The sequence below is a fragment of the Mauremys reevesii genome, linkage group 1 (genome assembly GCF_016161935.1).
Source record: "Mauremys reevesii isolate NIE-2019 linkage group 1, ASM1616193v1, whole genome shotgun sequence".
Lineage (NCBI taxonomy): Eukaryota > Metazoa > Chordata > Testudines > Geoemydidae > Mauremys > Mauremys reevesii.
This window is the reverse complement of record NC_052623.1, coordinates 275,472,532-275,489,325: the sequence shown is the minus strand read 5'-3', so window position 1 is coordinate 275,489,325 and position 16,794 is coordinate 275,472,532. Positions and strand designations below refer to the sequence as shown.

Sequence of the window (16,794 nt, the reverse complement as noted above, 5' to 3'; positions counted from 1 at the left end):
AATAGGTCATATGCCCCTGTGTTCTAGTTGCACTGTTGCCCAAATGGTCACTTTTTCTGATATTATTCACAGATGTTGAAGGTACAGTATGTGACTGACTTCAACTGCTAAAATATTCATTAAAACCTTGTTTTGCGCAATTATACTTCACTTGAAAGAGGGCTGAAGTCACGGTAACTGCCAAAGCAAAGAGCTTTTCTTGGGTTTGGTTTAGTTTTTTTAGCATTATTTGTGAATTTTTACAAAGTAGAAGCCATGTTTTTCCACCATCATTTCCCCAGTCCTTTTCCACTCTCTTTGCCTGAACTACAGCAGGAGACCTTGCCCATGCTTAAAAAAGTTAAAATTATAGGCAGGTGCCAGCTCCTGGATAGTTAAGGTTGAGAAAACTTTACGGTTTGAGGTCAGTTCTTGTAAGTGCTCTTGTATCTGCATAGTTACTCACTTTCCCTTGGAAGTTAGTGTGCCTCATGGGGTGCTGGGGTAGAGATAGTGATATAAATTTGGGGTTGTTTCATCAAAACGTTCCTGAGATGTAGCCTCCTTTGGGGAAGCAGTATTGAAAGTGTTTAACAAAATTAATCTCTACAGGCTTGAGCCTAACACTCATGCACAAAACTGATTATCTTGTGTATGTGCATGGTACCCAAGTGAGTTACTAGTCAGCCAGTTTTCACATGATCTGGATGGCTGAATGGGAACTGCTATGGCTATTGAATATGAGCAACACCTAGGCATTTTAATCTGGCACCCATCCTTGGTGGAAATCTGGAAATGAAATATAGTCACATTGCTACAATCTGCCTTTGTCAAAGAGGTCTTTTGTTGTTTTGGGGAAATGTCGTCTGAGTACAGCAGAAAATTCAGAAGATGCTCAGACAATTTTTGAAAAGAAAATAATTTTATATGCAAACGCTTGCTGGGAGGTGGCGTTGGGGGCAGAGGAAAAGAGAAGGAATGGGGGAAAGGGGCTTGGGCTTGTGGCGGGGGGGGATAAATTGGGGTAAGTGTGAGGGGAGAGGGGTTGGGAGGTTCAGGTCGGGGAGAAGATGGATGAGGGATGGAACACTGGGAAGGGTGATATGTGGGGTGGGTGCCAAGGTGGGGGGAGGGGGGGACCTGTCAGCCCCACATCCTTCTCTGCTGTGACTGTGCTGTGATTTTTAAGGTGTAACAAATCTAAACCTCTGAAAATCAGAAAATACAAAGTTAAGGTATATGCCATATCTTGCAGGGGAGGGAAGGCTGACTTGCAGGGGAGGTAGACTGGGTGGGTCAAAGGCATGGCTGGGTAAGTCTGGCTGAAGCAGATGGGGACTCCAGCTAGGTGGTGGCTCATAGTGGCAGTATGGGGCCTGGTTCAGTGTACAGCACAGGGTACATAATTCAAGGAAGCATGCATACCTCCAGTAAGCTGCTGCCTGTGATAAATATGCACCCTCAGAGGTCACCAGACAGCAGGGAGCAACGTATTACATGCTAATGGCTTCCCAAGTGCTAGTGGCTTAATGGGACAGGAAGGGGAAGGTGAACTTGAAATGGTGGCCAGGGAGTACAAGAGTAGGGGTAGATGTAGGTGTATTAAATGTTGGCGCAGCTTGGCAGAGGTGTGATAATGATAGGAGATCTGGGGTGGGAGTCATGACTTTCTGGAAGTGTGTGAATCCCTTTGCCTGACCCCTGACTGTGATCTAAGGAAAGAGGTGCCTATGTACCCCGAGGGATCCGGTGTGCCTCATTTCAGCACTGCATTGTGTGGGTTGTGTCAGTAGCAGGGCCCAGGTGTCTTCTGACTATGGGCATTGTCATCAGTTAGGTGGGAGATGAAGGATAAGAGGAAAGGATAGTATTAGATGGCATCCTGTGCATATGAGTAAAGGTTGTAAAATTTAGCAGATATGGTGTTTTCTGTGGAGTAAGCTAGGTGTTCGAGTGTAAGGCAGGTATAGATAGCTCTTGTTCAGTACAATGAAAGAATGTGTGCTATGGGCTTATAGGTCTTTGCTCAACGAGAGTAGAGTTAAGGTTACATGGGCATGTACCTTAACTCCTGTATTTCCTGGTTTATACAAGTTTGAGTTTTGCTAAAGTTGATGTTTTGGAACAGTATTAAGGCATTTAAATCTGTTTTTTGTTGATGAATAGGAATAAAAGATTGAGTGACTTTGTCATCCCCCTGTTCTGGTCTTACCTAGTGGGTCAGTACAAAACTGAGTTTCTGTAGAGGGCATTGTTTTTTATATTTAAAAAAAAAAGTGCAGGGTCAGGAGGAACCACTATGCATTGGTTTAATTGGAAGCCAACTAACACCAAGGTTGAGCATCTTCAGTTGGGTTTTCTGATGCTTGTATTCTGCTTTAGGATTCTTGCGTCTTCACAAACGCAGTGGTAGGGAGAACTGAAGCTATGACTTTTAGTCTTTGAAGGTGATGAGCAAGGATCTTTCATGTTTCATTAGTTTTGTTTCTTTGGCCTTTTTGTGCTTTAGAGAGCAATTTTGTTGGCTTCTGATGTGTACAATCCATTAGGTTTTATCCTACTACATAGTGTTCCCTGTGATATTTTTGAATGACTCAACAAATATTTAGTTTCTTTTCTTGCATGAGACTTCATCACCCTGAGTAATATATTCTGACTGGTTTTCTTACGTTTCAATTTTCCTTGCTCAGGTGGAGGCAGTATTCGTATTTTCTTATATATAACCTGCTAGTTCTTTCTCACAACAGGCTCAAGTGTTACCAGCTAGCTAAAGCTTTTTCCTGTAGACTTTAGAACAATTGAGACTTAACCCACGGTTCTTAAGTTGCTAGGCTGTTCCAGGGGTCTTAAGAATGGTATGACTATGCTACCTGAAGCCTCTACCTGTGAGGCAGTGTGGACAGCAAACTTGCTGGCATCATGAGATTGATATGGAGAGTTAAGAGTCACCATGATCCCCTGCTCCTTGACAGTAGCTGGAAGGCTTGTAATTGTGTACACATACATGTGTACTCCTCTTACAGCCACTAAGAGAGAGGCGAAATGAAGAGCCGTTTTGAGCATAGTCACAGGGAGCAACCTCATTTATTGAGAGGATAGTACGTGAACATTACAACACAATGTTAGAGGAGAAGTGAAACCACAGAGGGAAAGAGGAGATGGGGACATGGTGAGGGATGAAGGGAGAGAGTAAGGAAGACGCAGTAACACTGTTTATTTTGCAGTCGTTCTGATGAGTGTCTCAAGCACCTTTGCCATAAAAAAAAAATTGTATACTTTGTAGTGCCACTAAATAGTCAAGAATTGCTTCATTAATTGTTGGTCAGCACATGTTCTCTGCTCTACTGAATTTTTTATTTTCAGTAATTTTCTCTGCCTTCCACTATGAACAAGGCTCTAGTTTGGTGCTGACTTTTGTCTCATGGGCTTTGACCCTAATATTCTGGTTTATGGCTGACTGGTGTACACAAAGGCTGCTTTACTCAGAATCTAATCAATCCTGGTCCTAACTAAAAGCCTGATCCTGCAATTTGTACGTGAATTCCTACTTTACTCCCGTTGTTGTGTTGGCTCAGTACAGGGAAAATATTTGTATTCTTTACCAAACACTATGCACGCTTTTAGTACTATATACAGAGTAGTAAATGCCTTACTCTGACCAATACCACCTTCAGACTTATATAGTGCTTCTAAGACATCTTGTTACAGAATTAAAATATTTGAGATCTATTCTTCAAAAGCTGACATACAGCATGGTTTAAGTAATAGTGATTATTGTGGTGATATATCATGTGAAAGTTATTTTCTGTCATTCAAAATCATGACTAAGAGCTTATTAAATGTATTTACTGGATATATTGGATACCTCTTCCCTTTTTAGAGATTGCCTGGCATTTTGTACAGAACCAGTCTTTGCAAGTTTAGCTAATGTTCTTGGCAACTGGGACAATCTACCCTCTCCTTTACCATCTGATATTAAGGAATACAAACTTTATGATGTGGAAACCAAATATGGCTTGCTTCAGGTATGTTAATGGTTTTATCTTTATATTTTTTTCTGTATGTCTAGTATTGGCTTACAAACTTAAGCCCTGATCCTGCTAACAGCTATGCACATGTTTACCTATGTGAGTAATTGTGGGTAAAGAGAAACATGTGTGTAACAGTTTGCTTAGGAATTCTGGAATTATTTATCTAAAAGCACAAGACCTTTCTATCAGAGCATTCAGGATTAATAAGATTTAAAAAAAAAATCACAGCTCATGTAAGTGCATTCAACTCCATTTAAGTCTATAAACCCAGTTATATTAGTGTTAATTTTTTTTAATTTTATTTATAGGTTTTTCTATAATGGCCATCACCATAGTATCTGATCACCTTAAATAGATTAATGAATCTATCCTTACAACAGTCCTTTGAGGAGGGAACTATTTTCCCTATGTAAGAGAGAGGGATCTGTGGCATGAAGAAGTTAAGTAACGTGCTTCAGGTTGCTCAGGAAGTCTATGGTGATGCTGAGAATAGAACATAGATAGACTAAGTCTGGGTCTATCCAATGCCTTAACCACATACTGTATTTTCCTCTTGCCATCCTTGGTAAATTTGGTCTATTTTCTTCTCCTTGAGAGAACTGTTTAGTGTAAATCCATCTCTTGGAGGAGAAAGGTGAGGTGAGGGCACAGAACCCTGTGTTAGTTCTGGACAGACTACATTATAGTGGTGCTGCTTATCACTGAGGTATTCAAGGATTTGCTATCAGTTCCATTACATACAGTTTTTCAGGGGATTGTACATTTTTATAATAGTTGATTTTAGGTTAAATACTATCCTACAAGGTTTCAGCCTGGAGTTACCCTTTTGAAATAGAAATTAAAAAAAAAAAAAATCACCTGTGGGCCATAACGTTTGACAAGTAATCTGAACACCAATGATGGTGATCATAAAAAAAAATATTTTTTGAGCCATCTCTGCATTAATATTTGAGAAGGGGTAAGAGATGAACCAAAGAAACTGGAGCAAACACTAGTCATGGATATTTTGCTGTACGGCAGGTCCCAGCTTCAAAAGAGCATATAGTAAATGAAATAATTATGAGGAGAGAGTCCGCAATGCTTTGAAGACCCTTTTATAAACAGAGTGGCGGAAAGGATGAATGCTTGATGGCATGCTCTGGATTGCTACTGTTTCTGCCCAATCTCACTAGAGAATTTAGAACTGCACATTTCACCATTTCCCTTCTAGTCCGCCCCCCACCCCCTGCCTTTCTTTTTAATTAAGAGTAATGTCAGTTCCTGTGAGTCTTAGCTTTGTGGCCTCTTGTCTTTTTTAAATAAAATTGAAATGGGTGGCAAACTTAAATTTGCCTTTTTTCTTTCCCCAGTCATACCACTGCCACCCACATAATTCAATCAGTGCTCTGTCTTTAAGTGAATAGATGATCCCCCAACCTGATGCTGCTCCTGCTACTACAGAGGTGGGCAAACTACAGCCTATGGTCCACATCCAGCCCGCGGGACCGTCCTGCCCGGCCCCTGAGCTCCCAGCTGGGGAGGCTAGTCCCCGGCCCCTCCCCTGCTCTCCCCCCTTCCCTGCAGCTTCAGAGCGTTGCGCCGTCAGCACTCTGGCCCGCCTCTCCTGCTGGGCGGAGTGGTTGGCTCCAGCGGGGCTGCGAGCTCCTGCTGCTCTGAGCAGCATGGTAAGGGGCAGAGGTTCCCGGGGGCAGTCAGGGGACAGGGAGCAGGGGGCATTGGATAGGAGTGGGAGTCCCGGAGGGGCTGTCAGAGGGCGGAGGTGTGGATAGGGGTCGAGGCAGAGGTTGGGGGGGTCAGGGAATGGGGAAAAGAGGGTTGGATAGGCATGGGAGTCCCAGGGGGCCTGTTTGGGGGTGAGGGTGTGGCTTAGGGTTGGGGCAGTCAGGGAACAGGGAGAGTGTGTGTGTGGGGAGGAGGTTCCAGGGGGGTGGTTAGGGGTGGGGGAGTCCCGGCAGAGGGAGGTCAGGGGACAAGGAGCGGGGGATGGATAGGTCGGGAGTCTGAGGGGGGCAGTCAGGGAGCAGGAAGTGGGAGGGGGTGGATAGGTTGTGGGGGGTCAGGCTTTTTGGGGAGGCACAACCTTCCCTACCCGGCCCTCCATACAGTTTCACAACCCCGATGTGGCCCTCAGGCCAAAAGGTTTGCCCACCCCTGTGCTACTACCTTTATAGATGCTCAGGAGCCCTTCTGTCTGTGAGCACTCTATTGCTATCTCCCTCTCCCCTTGTCAATGAGCCCTGGCACAGAGGGTCACCACTCCTTGCTTCATCCTCCCATTCTGTTTGTTAGTTTTTTTGTTTTTTTTTAAAGCAGCCTCCAACCACTCTGCTCTTTCACACTCCTCCTCCCCACACAGGTCTGTGAAAAGAACAAAGCAAACTGCTCTGTCCCCTCTTCTCCTTAAAAACTAGCTATGCATAGGCAATTTTGTTCCCACCTTCCTGTCTGCTAAAGGAGCACAAGCACATATGCTGCTCTGCATCTTTTTTTGTTCCTTCTCTTCTAGAGAAGGAGCCAGTGGCTCCTCATTCAGCCAACTCCTCTGGTGAACATTCTAGTCATCCTTGGGCAAGTGGGTTTTTCAAGCCCTGTGATAGTTAACTTGGCATTAGTAACTCCATGAGCAAGTTCTCAACCTGAATTTGGTTTGCTTGATGCATGTTTAATTTTTTCAAAGATTTTAGTCTGAAATATTTTCTTCCCTTGTGGTAGGTTGGCTTGATGGTTTCTTAACTAACACATGCCAGTTGAGCATGGGAAGTGAGACTTTGCTGTGGCAAATGACACGTGATAATTAATGTAAATATTTTTGCAAGTGTCTTGAAAGAATATTTACAAAAAATAATCTTTCCTTGTTAACAGGTCTCTGAAGGTTTGTCCTTTCTGCACAGCAGTGTGAAAATGGTCCATGGAAACATTACTCCTGAAAATATAATTTTGAATAAAAGTGGAGCATGGAAAATTATGGGATTTGATTTTTGTATTCAGTCAACAAATCCATCTGAACAAGAGGTAATAAGGTTTTATTTTTGTCTGCTTTTTACTTTAAATGCAGATAGTGTCTGAAGCAGTCTGCATGATCTACTAATTCTAGTGCTGTATCACCTACTAATTTCTCTACACCTTTTTTTTTTTTTTTTTTTTTTAAATAGCGGGGAGGCTATATGACATGATAGGTCATCAACCCTTTATTTCTGGAGGTCTAGGTTCAAATTCTGCCTTGGGTTACAACTGAAAAAGAGTTTGAGCTGGCTCCTTAGACTAGGGATTGGGTTCTAATCCTAGTATAGTGGTCAGTGAAAAATTCCTTGTACTTTGAAAACGAGTGTGATTTCATCCTTGAGCCCCATGCACATTTGTTGCAGAACTACTACATGCTTGATAGTTGTTGCTCAAAAGAAACTTAAGAGTGGATTAACAAGGACTAAATAGTTCAGGGAATTAGTATCTGGATGTGGAGTTTGTGTAGAGTACAGCATATACATCTACTGGTAGGTCAGTACAGGAAGACGCCACCTTTTCCCCTAGCAGCAGGTCACCAACCAGTCTTGGCACCAAGATGAACCAACTCCCTGTGCAGCATCCTTGGGATTACTGATGATTCTTATCCAAAAATACATTTAATTTCCTAGAATAAAACGGGTAGCATATTTTCTCTAGCTCTTTATTCCAAAGATGAATTTATGCCTAAATATGTAAAGCATTCTTTGAAATGTTCATCAAGTTTCATAATTCTAAATCATCTTGGTGTGATATCTGCAACATTCAAAGCATACCCATTTAGCTTATATAGCCACTTAGTCAGTTTTGCTTCACTCTGTCCCTGTTGTTTTACTCATGGTGAATTTGACTGTTTGCTGCTTATTGAGTAATTTCAATTTAAATTCTTCAACCACTATATTTTCTTTCACTGTTGTTCTTACAGCTGAAGTTCCTATGTAAAGAATGGGACCCAAACTTGCCATCCTTGTGTCTTCCAAATCCTGAGTATTTGGCACCAGAATACATCCTTTCAGTGAGCTGCGAGACTGCCAGTGACATGTACTCTTTAGGAGCTGTCACGTATGCAGTATTTAATAAAGGGAAACCTATTTTTGAGGTCAACAAGAAAGATATTTATAAAAGTTTCAGTAGACAGCTGGATCAGGTATCTGCTATACTTGGCAATACGTTCTGAATTTGATTTTCACTTTTTAAATGTCTCAAGTTTTTAAAGCAATTGCTACTTTTAAAAAAGAAAAGAAATGAATATCTCAGTGTAGTACACAACATCGAGAGCTACTGTAGTTACAATAACAGGTCACATCATACATGCTACCTCTTTAAAATCAGTCTTTACAAAATACTTGGAATAAAAATAGATGCATAATTCAAAATGCCTGAATAAACTACTAGTGCTGACATTCTACATGGGGCTTCTTATGTCTCCCTTCGTATGCTGCTAATATGGGATAGACATATGATGTGCCACTCTGACTGTGAGTAGAGCAAACAGGATATCAACCACAGGACAATGAACAACTGTGTTAGCCATATGAGAATTGCTGAGTTTAAATAAAAGGTGATGAAATCACCCACAGGTGAGAAATTGTGGGTGACTCCTCCCTCCCTCCCCTCCCATCCCAACAATTGAGTTGGAAAGATGCCCTCCCTCACTTACCTTCAGAGAAAAAGAGATTAACTTTTCTTTCTCCACCTCTTGTCTGCTGGAGGAAGAAAAGAGATGCTAAGTTATACTGATGTTCTTTAGGGCTTGTCTACAGTGGCAATGCTAAAGTGCTGCCGCGGCAGCACTTTAATGTAGCTTGTGTAGTCACGGCAGAGCACTGGGAGAGAGCTCTCCCAGTGCTCTAAAAAACCACCTCCATGAGAGGCGTAGCTCCCATCGCTGGTGCACTGTTTACACTGGCGCTTTACAGCACTGAAACTGAGCAAGAAAGTTAGTGTTGCAAATTGCCAGGGTAGACAAGCCCTTAGTCACGTTTAATGCTCTATCATGACATACAGATCACAATGCACTATTAAAGAGCCAGGGAGCCATATAGTTGAGCTCCGTAGCGCTACAGAACTAGGCTATGTCTATACTACCACTTACCTACCTCCGGGGTATAAATATTCCACCCCACTGAGTGACATGTTACACCAACATAAGCGCTAGTGTGCACGGTGCTATATCAGTGGGAGAGCTTCTCCTGACACCATAGCTTTTGCCGCTCGCAGAGATGGTTTCATTATGCTGACAGAAGAGCTCTCTCCTGTCGGCATAGGGAGTCTTCACCACACACACTGCTGTGGTGCAGCTTTATCAGTATAGCTGTGCCGCTGCAGCACTGTACGTGTAGACATGGCCTTAGTAAACTCAGGTTTTAAACCTGTGCCAGCATGCAGTGACACTGTAAGATAAGAGATAGGAATGACCACAGCTTAAGATTCTCGCATTTATAAAAATTACATTTAATAAAATTTGCCTAATTAAAGTAGAAATAACAAGTCATCAAATCAATTGTCTTAAGATAATGAGTATGCAGAATTTTCTGTATTCATGGATCATGTCCTTGAATTATTTGTACAGCTGAGTCGCTTAGGCTCCACTACACTTCAGAATATACCAGAGGAAGTACGCGAACATGTAAAACTACTATTAAATGTAGCTCCTGCAGTCAGACCAGATGCAGATCAAATGACCAAGGTGAGTGCCTAGAAAATACCGTAGCTGCAATAAACAGGGCTGATAACATGCACTTTTTAAAAAATGCTTAGTTATTTTCTGTTAGTTGTCCTTAAAGGTACTACTTTTCCTTTTGTTTTATGACTGTCACATTCACTTGATGTATCGAAGCAGGGCTGTAAATTCCCAGGGAGGTAACCAAAGGCTGGGTAGTCTAGGAAATAGCCTAATAATGTAGAAGTAATAAGTATACATTACTTCTTGGTAAGCTTGCTCTTTTATTAAAACTTGTATTCATTCTTAGAGCTTTTGTAATGCAAAAAATAATTCTCTTCCATATAAAATAAACCAAGTTAGACCATATCAGCCATATAAATATTATCAGTTTTCCTTTAAAAAGCTAGGCTCAAGCAGTTAATTGTTTTAATGATGAAGTTTACCTGTCAGTCACAATACTACTTATTGTGTAAAAATGTACTTTTCTATTTATTAGATGTAGCCACTTAACTATACAAGTTTTGTTGATTTATAATGCATTTGAGAGGGTAAATTAGATTATTTTACATATGTTACATTTACAATAGCATTGGTGGTGGTTTCTCTCCAAGATCACACTTTTTTATCCTTTATTTTTAGATACCATTCTTTGATGATGTTGGGGCAATGACACTCCAATATTTTGATTCTTTATTCCAAAGGGATAATCTTCAGAAATCACAGTTTTTTAAAGGGCTACCAAAGGTTCTGCCAAAACTGCCTAAGGTTTGTTTTCCTTTATCTTTTAATATTTTTAAATGAAGAGTATTGGCATCTGTGCACCTCTGTTCTATACTGGGCTGCAGTAGAATATAGTAAGGAAGATGAAGTATGACAGATTTGTTTTATGTGGGAATACCCTGCAGCTGCTGATACTCCTGGAGATAAGAAAAAATGGCAACCTTGAACTCTCATGGTAGCGAAATTTTCCTTGAAGAGTTCCTCTGGGTTCATCCCACTCAGAACAGAAGATCTCTTCCGCCCTACGTTCCCCCTTCCCATTGCTTTACAATCTCCATCTTTCAAGGCTCTGTGAAGTAGTCCCCATCCTTCCAGTGGAGTTGGACCGACTGAAGTCTTTTTTTTAGAGCTAGTCGGTGCTTCTCTATTGTTGAATGATGCAAAGCTTCCTTTCCCAAGGGCACTTGGCCCATTGTGCTTTTTGTGCTCACAGACAGCCTGGAAAGCTAGAGACTGTCGGTCCAAATTTCTTCTCCTGTATGGCAGGCAGATGGTATGATAACACTGGCCCCATCCCCTTCCCTTTTTTGTTAAGGAAAAAATCCTTGTTTACCACATAATAGAATAACATTTGTGACCCATGTGATTACATTTCTTCATCTTTAATTAAACTTTCTTTTTGAACTATTTACAAATACAAGTACAATCCTACTGCAGGAAGATCTAATGTTGAGTAATGTCTTTTTTTGTTTGTTTTTTGTTTTGTTTTTTTACTTATCAATTTTCTCCATTGATTAATTAATTTTGTGACATTTTAGAGTTGGACAAAGTTTCCAGGAGTTATGAAAGAGAAGGCGGGAAGACACAGGGAAGCTATTCAGCCTTACATTTTTATTTCCCCCCCATTTCCATTGGTGGTAGTATATCAATGTTAAATACATCTCAATGAATAGGCTTTCTGGAATCATCGCCATCAGTGGCCATTTATCATATGCTTATCCAGGCTAGGTATGTCTGCAAGATTCTTGCAAGCAGAAGTAGAACCAAAGGTTGGAGGTGGCGGTCAGCTGTAGGAAGGAAGCACTTTTCTTTTGTATTGGGATTACAGGCTTCAAAGCTAATAAACCTTGGAGTCCTGCAAAAGCTGAATTTTATGCTAATAACTTTATCTAGTCTTTAGAAAAACGGTATCGTAAGTGGCTTCCTTAATTTGTATTCATGATTTTAAATCCTATATACAGCCTCATTAAATTTATAATAGCTTTTAAGTGGCATTAAAATAAGATGATTGAGGGTCCATTTGGACAGACTGTGTCTTAAATACAAACAGAAAAGAAAGCACTGTAGTATATAAAACTCGAGTTTACTCTTAAAGTAGGGTTCAGAACTGATTGTTGCATTTGTCTACCATTGTATAAACGTGACTTTTATGAAAAAATCTTTGCTGAAATAAAATTAGAAAATAGTATTTTATTGCAATGCAAAGCAACCACACCTCTTTGTCTTTCTCTCTCAGCGTGTTATAGTGCAGCGAATTTTGCCTTACTTGACCTCAGAGTTTGTGAACCCTGATATGGTACCCTTTGTTTTGCCTAATGTTCTGCTGATTGCTGAAGAGTGCACCAAAGAAGAGTACATCAAGCTTATTCTGCCTGATCTTGGCCCTGTTTTTAAACAGCAAGAACCAATCCAGGTAGATTAATGTTGTTTAAAAGTAAATCTCATTTTTTCCTTCAAGGTTTTTCCTGACAAAATCCTAATCAATTTTCTATTCATTTCCTTGTTCCAATCTAACGCAAACTTCCAAACCTCAGTTCTGCTCTGTAGCTTTCCAGAGAGATCAGTCTTGAGTGAAGCAAGGCATTTTGTCACCTGAAATGCACTGAGCCCATTGCCTCTGTAGCACACCTGCCCTTGACTGGTCTGGAATGCAATTTTAACATGCCAGACCATTCCCCCTCTAAAGGAGCAATAGACCTTTCATTAAGCATAATATTGTATTGATACGGTGAGTCTAGAGTTACAAAAATCAGATCTCTAATTTACCATCAGACCTGTTCTGAGCAGGACTAAACAATACCGGATAAATTTGCTACCACTTTTTAATTTTTTTTGCTGGTATTGACAAGCCCAAAGAGGGAACATAGGAATCTATGGTAAAGGTTGGGTTTTTTCCCCCCCTCTTAAGAACTTTCAGATGATTCGGTGGTAGTGTGTCTGGCAATCTGATGGTATATGTCAAATGTCCAAACAGATACTTCCTCAACCCTTTCTGCCTTCTTGAAAAGCTGTTGGGTTTTGGGGGTTTTATTACAAGTTCTAGTGTTGCTTTTCAAAAGAAGAAATGAAGTTACCTTGGTGAAGTACCGTATTTTGCTTGGGGAATTACACATTTTTATGTCAAGTTTGGTTTCACTTTAGGAATAAACCTATTTTGTGCCAATACTGTCACTGTAATGCTGTGCTCCTTCAGTAAGGTCCAAATTCTGCCTTCTGATGCATAAGTACAACTCCAGTTGAAGTAATTGGGAATTGCAAATACACATCAGAGAGCAGAATTTGACTCCAGGTTTCTTTGGAAACTAGTGATTTCCATAATGGCATGTATGTCAAGAGTTTGTTTCTATAGCTAAAGTTTAATAGTGGACTATTTTGTAATTATAAAACAAAAGTCCATAAGCCTTGTTATTTTTTTTTTTAAAGGTCAGTATATTTGTTTTAATTTTTATTTGCTGTTTCAAAAATGCAATAACATGTCTAAGTGTCTTTTTATCTTCCATGCCTTCAGGCTAGCAACATGGTGAGTGTAAATACCATTGACTCTGTTATAAGAAAGCTTTTTTAATGTTTCCAAACTATATTGCTATAATAAACTTCAAATTGAAAGTGTAATGTTGCAGAATTAAAATCTGTGGTATTCATAACATTTTGTCATCTTGTTTTATAGATTTTGTTGATTTTCTTGCAAAAAATGGACTTGCTCCTAACCAAGACTCCACCAGATGAAATAAAGAATAGTGTCCTTCCAATGGTTTACAGAGCTTTAGAAGCACCTTCAATTCAAATTCAGGTGTAGTAACTATGGTTTTTCTTTAATAGTGTATAAAACTTTCCTCTTTGCTGTGAAGGGATACTGTCAAATTATGTATACCCTACAACTTTTCTCGCCGTAGAAGAGGACGTTAAAACTTGTGCAACATACCTGAAGGATTATGCATTAATTCCAGAGTGTGTTGTTGGACTTTCTCCCTCCTGACTAGAGAGATCAGTTAATAAAACATGGATGTTCACCTAATCATGCCAAATGTTGTTTATTCACTGTTTTCCAGTGTATGAAACATTTTGTCAAGCACAGTGACACTTTCTGCTCAGGCCTGTTGCCTAAATAAGTATTTAATGGATCTTTTATTGCTTTGTCTTTTGCCTTTTGGAATTTACTTTTTATGTACTGCCAAACACCAGTTATCCAGAAGTCTCCACCAAATCCTTGGATAAATGGGGGCTCCAGCCCGGCAAAGCTTAGAAATCATGGGGGAAAGTAACTGACCTGTGGCTTAACTAGAATTTTGGATAACTGGAGTTAAATTAACCTGTCTCTATATCTTAGGTTAGTGTTACTATTCATCATTTAGTCTAAGTAATTATTATAATTGGATATTTCTTTACTGCGGAGACACTTTTTATAGTAGTCAGGTGGCATTTTAGGTGCTGTCACATATGTTGATGTGAATTTAATTTTCATGTAACAAATCAAGTGAAATATATTTTAATTCTTTGATTTTCTGTGATTTAAAAACTAGCTCTCTGTAAAGTGCTGCTTTGTGAAAATATAAGACATTTTTTGATCCAGATATTTTGTAGTTATGATACAAATGTAGCTCTTTCCATTCAAAGCACTTCCCAGGCATGAATCCTCAAATTATGCTTTATTAGTAGTAGTAGTAGTAGTAGTACCACCAGTGTGGTTTACTTTAATATAGCATGTAGTAGTAGTAACTGAATGATGTATCAATAATATAAAAACATATTTTTAGTAAATCAGATTATTTGAAGTTTTAGCTTTTTAAAAATAAGTTATGGATCAATTAGGTGACCACGTTTATTGTTTGTTTGAAGAGGATGTATTGAGAATTTAACTAATATTGTATTTTTGCTCTGAACAGTACGTGTGTGTGTGTATTTTTATAAAATACACACATTACTAATTTTACTGTAAAGTGAGGTTTTAAAAAACTCCTATGTTTGTTTATTTACAGGAACTTTGCCTTAACATAATTCCTACATTTGCCAACCTAATAGACTACCCATCAATGAAAAATGCATTAATACCAAGAATTAAAAATGCATGTTTGCAAACTTCCTCTCTTGCTGTAAGTAAACTAATGTTCTTGATCTCTCCATCCCCTACTCCCAAAACATTAAAATAGTGCTCAGGTAATTTTGGCTTTTTTGTTGTTGCTTTAATTATTATCAACATGCTGCAGGAAAACAAGAGCCTTGTTCAGAAAACAGAGCAACCCCTACCATGATACTGTGCATTCTCTTCAGGTTTTTCTAAAAGTATTGCCGTTTGTTCAGTAACCAATATGCAATCACTTGTGTTTCAGTGATGCAAAACTTTCTTTTGTGTTTTTAAAAAGAACTATTCTGGATTTTCCTTTGTATACTTCTTTTTGTTATATGAAAACTCTAGCTAATGTGAAAAGTAATTGTCTAGTGCTCCTTGATATGAATTATATAAACTTTTTCAAAGTAATTTTCTGGGTTTCTCCCCCCAATTCCTGTCAAAAATGTGAATAATTGGAGTGATTAGGTATTCTTGCATTCAGAGTTGAGTCTGTTTGATAAAGTAATATGCCATTTCAGTTAAGTAGATTTCACACATACTTTTTGAGTTGCATTAAGCCTTATTTGATTCTCTGATTAGAATGGAGATATTTTTCAAAATGAAGTACCCATCAAGTAACATAAGTACCTAAATATGGACTTAGGATCCTAACTTTTAGACACCAGTTATAAAAAAAAAATCCTGTCTTTATTAACATTTGTTTGAGCCTTATTTATGTTCAGAAAAGGTTTTTTGAAGCAAAGCAGCAGTGTTTAAGTCATCTTAGCAACCATGGGAAATGTCTTGGGGGGGTGGGGTTTTCAAACTAAGATATGCAACTTCAGCTATGCTATTCATGTAGCTGAAGTTGAAGTATCTTAGTTCGACTTACCTGGCCATCCTCATGGCAGCGAGTCGACCGCTGCGGCTCCCCCGTCGACTCCTCTTACTCCTCCTGCCGAGGTGGAGTACGAGTGTCGATTCGGTGATCGATTTATCGCGTCTAGATGAGACTCGATAAATCGATCCCCGATGCATCGGACACATCCGGCGGGCAGTATAGATGTACCCTTATTCTTTGAGGAAATCCAAGACATAAGGTGTGATGTGTGGGAAGGAGTCCTGCAGGATACTGCAGGTTCCTCCAGTTTCTACATTGTGAGTTGCACCACTTATGGTTCTGTATCACTTTAAGTGACATCTGCTTAATTTAGTAAACTACAGCAAGAGTGTATTGTTCATGATCTCTGCAAAGGCAATATCACAACAGAACACTAAATTCTATCATCGTTTGTCTAGTGTATAGTATCAAGTGTAGAATTAGTTTAATTCTAATACACTTTCTGTTGGGAGACTATATCAAACACATGTTGATGAACTGTACTGAAGAGTTGTACAGTCTATATGTTCCTACTCTAAATTTTTTATAATGGAAAAGAGCTAATATTAGAATTGGTCTCTTGCAAAATGGAAGGTTTTCAATGTGTTGTTTTTCCCCAAGCAGGTTATGTTTAGTACTGGAAATTAAAATAAACTTGTTCTGACATTTCAGCAAAACAAATGGGTTGTGGAGAATATACACTGCATGGAACATGAAAATATTCAAAACACAAGACCTGGTAGTAATGGGGGACTTCACCCACACATCTATTGAAAAGTAATAAGGCAAAACACAATTTCCAACAAGTTCTTGGAATGAATTGGGGACAAGTTTTTGTTTCAGAAAGTGGAAGTAGTAATGAGGGAGACAGCCATATTAGACTTGATTGTGACCAACAGGAGGAATTGGATATGAATCTGAAGGTGAAAGGCAATTTTGGTGCAAATGATCATGAAATGATAGATTTTAAGATTGTAAGGAAAGGAAGGAGTGAGAGCAACAGATTAAGAAGACTGAACTTCAAAAAAGTAAACTTTAACAAACTCAGAGAATTGGTAGGTAAGGTCCTAAGAGAAGAAAATCTAAGGGATACAGAAGTTCCGAAGAGTTTGCAGTTTCTCTAGGAGATTTTATTAAAGGCATAACTGCAAGTTATCCCAATGCGAAGGAAAGATAGGAAGAATAGTAAGAG

General features: G+C 39.4%; 1 protein-coding gene across 1 annotated transcript in view; it reads left to right on the top strand.

Moving 5' to 3' along the window:
* The window catches only part of SCYL2 (SCY1 like pseudokinase 2), a 55,710-nt gene that overhangs the window by 19,353 nt on the left and 19,563 nt on the right, over positions 1 to 16,794 (top strand). The window contains exons 4-11 of the mRNA XM_039494776.1: positions 3,860 to 4,004; positions 6,873 to 7,022; positions 7,936 to 8,157; positions 9,583 to 9,699; positions 10,315 to 10,440; positions 11,912 to 12,088; positions 13,343 to 13,465; positions 14,652 to 14,765. Of these exons, the coding sequence (XP_039350710.1) occupies positions 3,860 to 4,004; positions 6,873 to 7,022; positions 7,936 to 8,157; positions 9,583 to 9,699; positions 10,315 to 10,440; positions 11,912 to 12,088; positions 13,343 to 13,465; positions 14,652 to 14,765 (1,174 nt within the window). The remainder of the gene's footprint in view (positions 1 to 3,859; positions 4,005 to 6,872; positions 7,023 to 7,935; positions 8,158 to 9,582; positions 9,700 to 10,314; positions 10,441 to 11,911; positions 12,089 to 13,342; positions 13,466 to 14,651; positions 14,766 to 16,794) is intronic.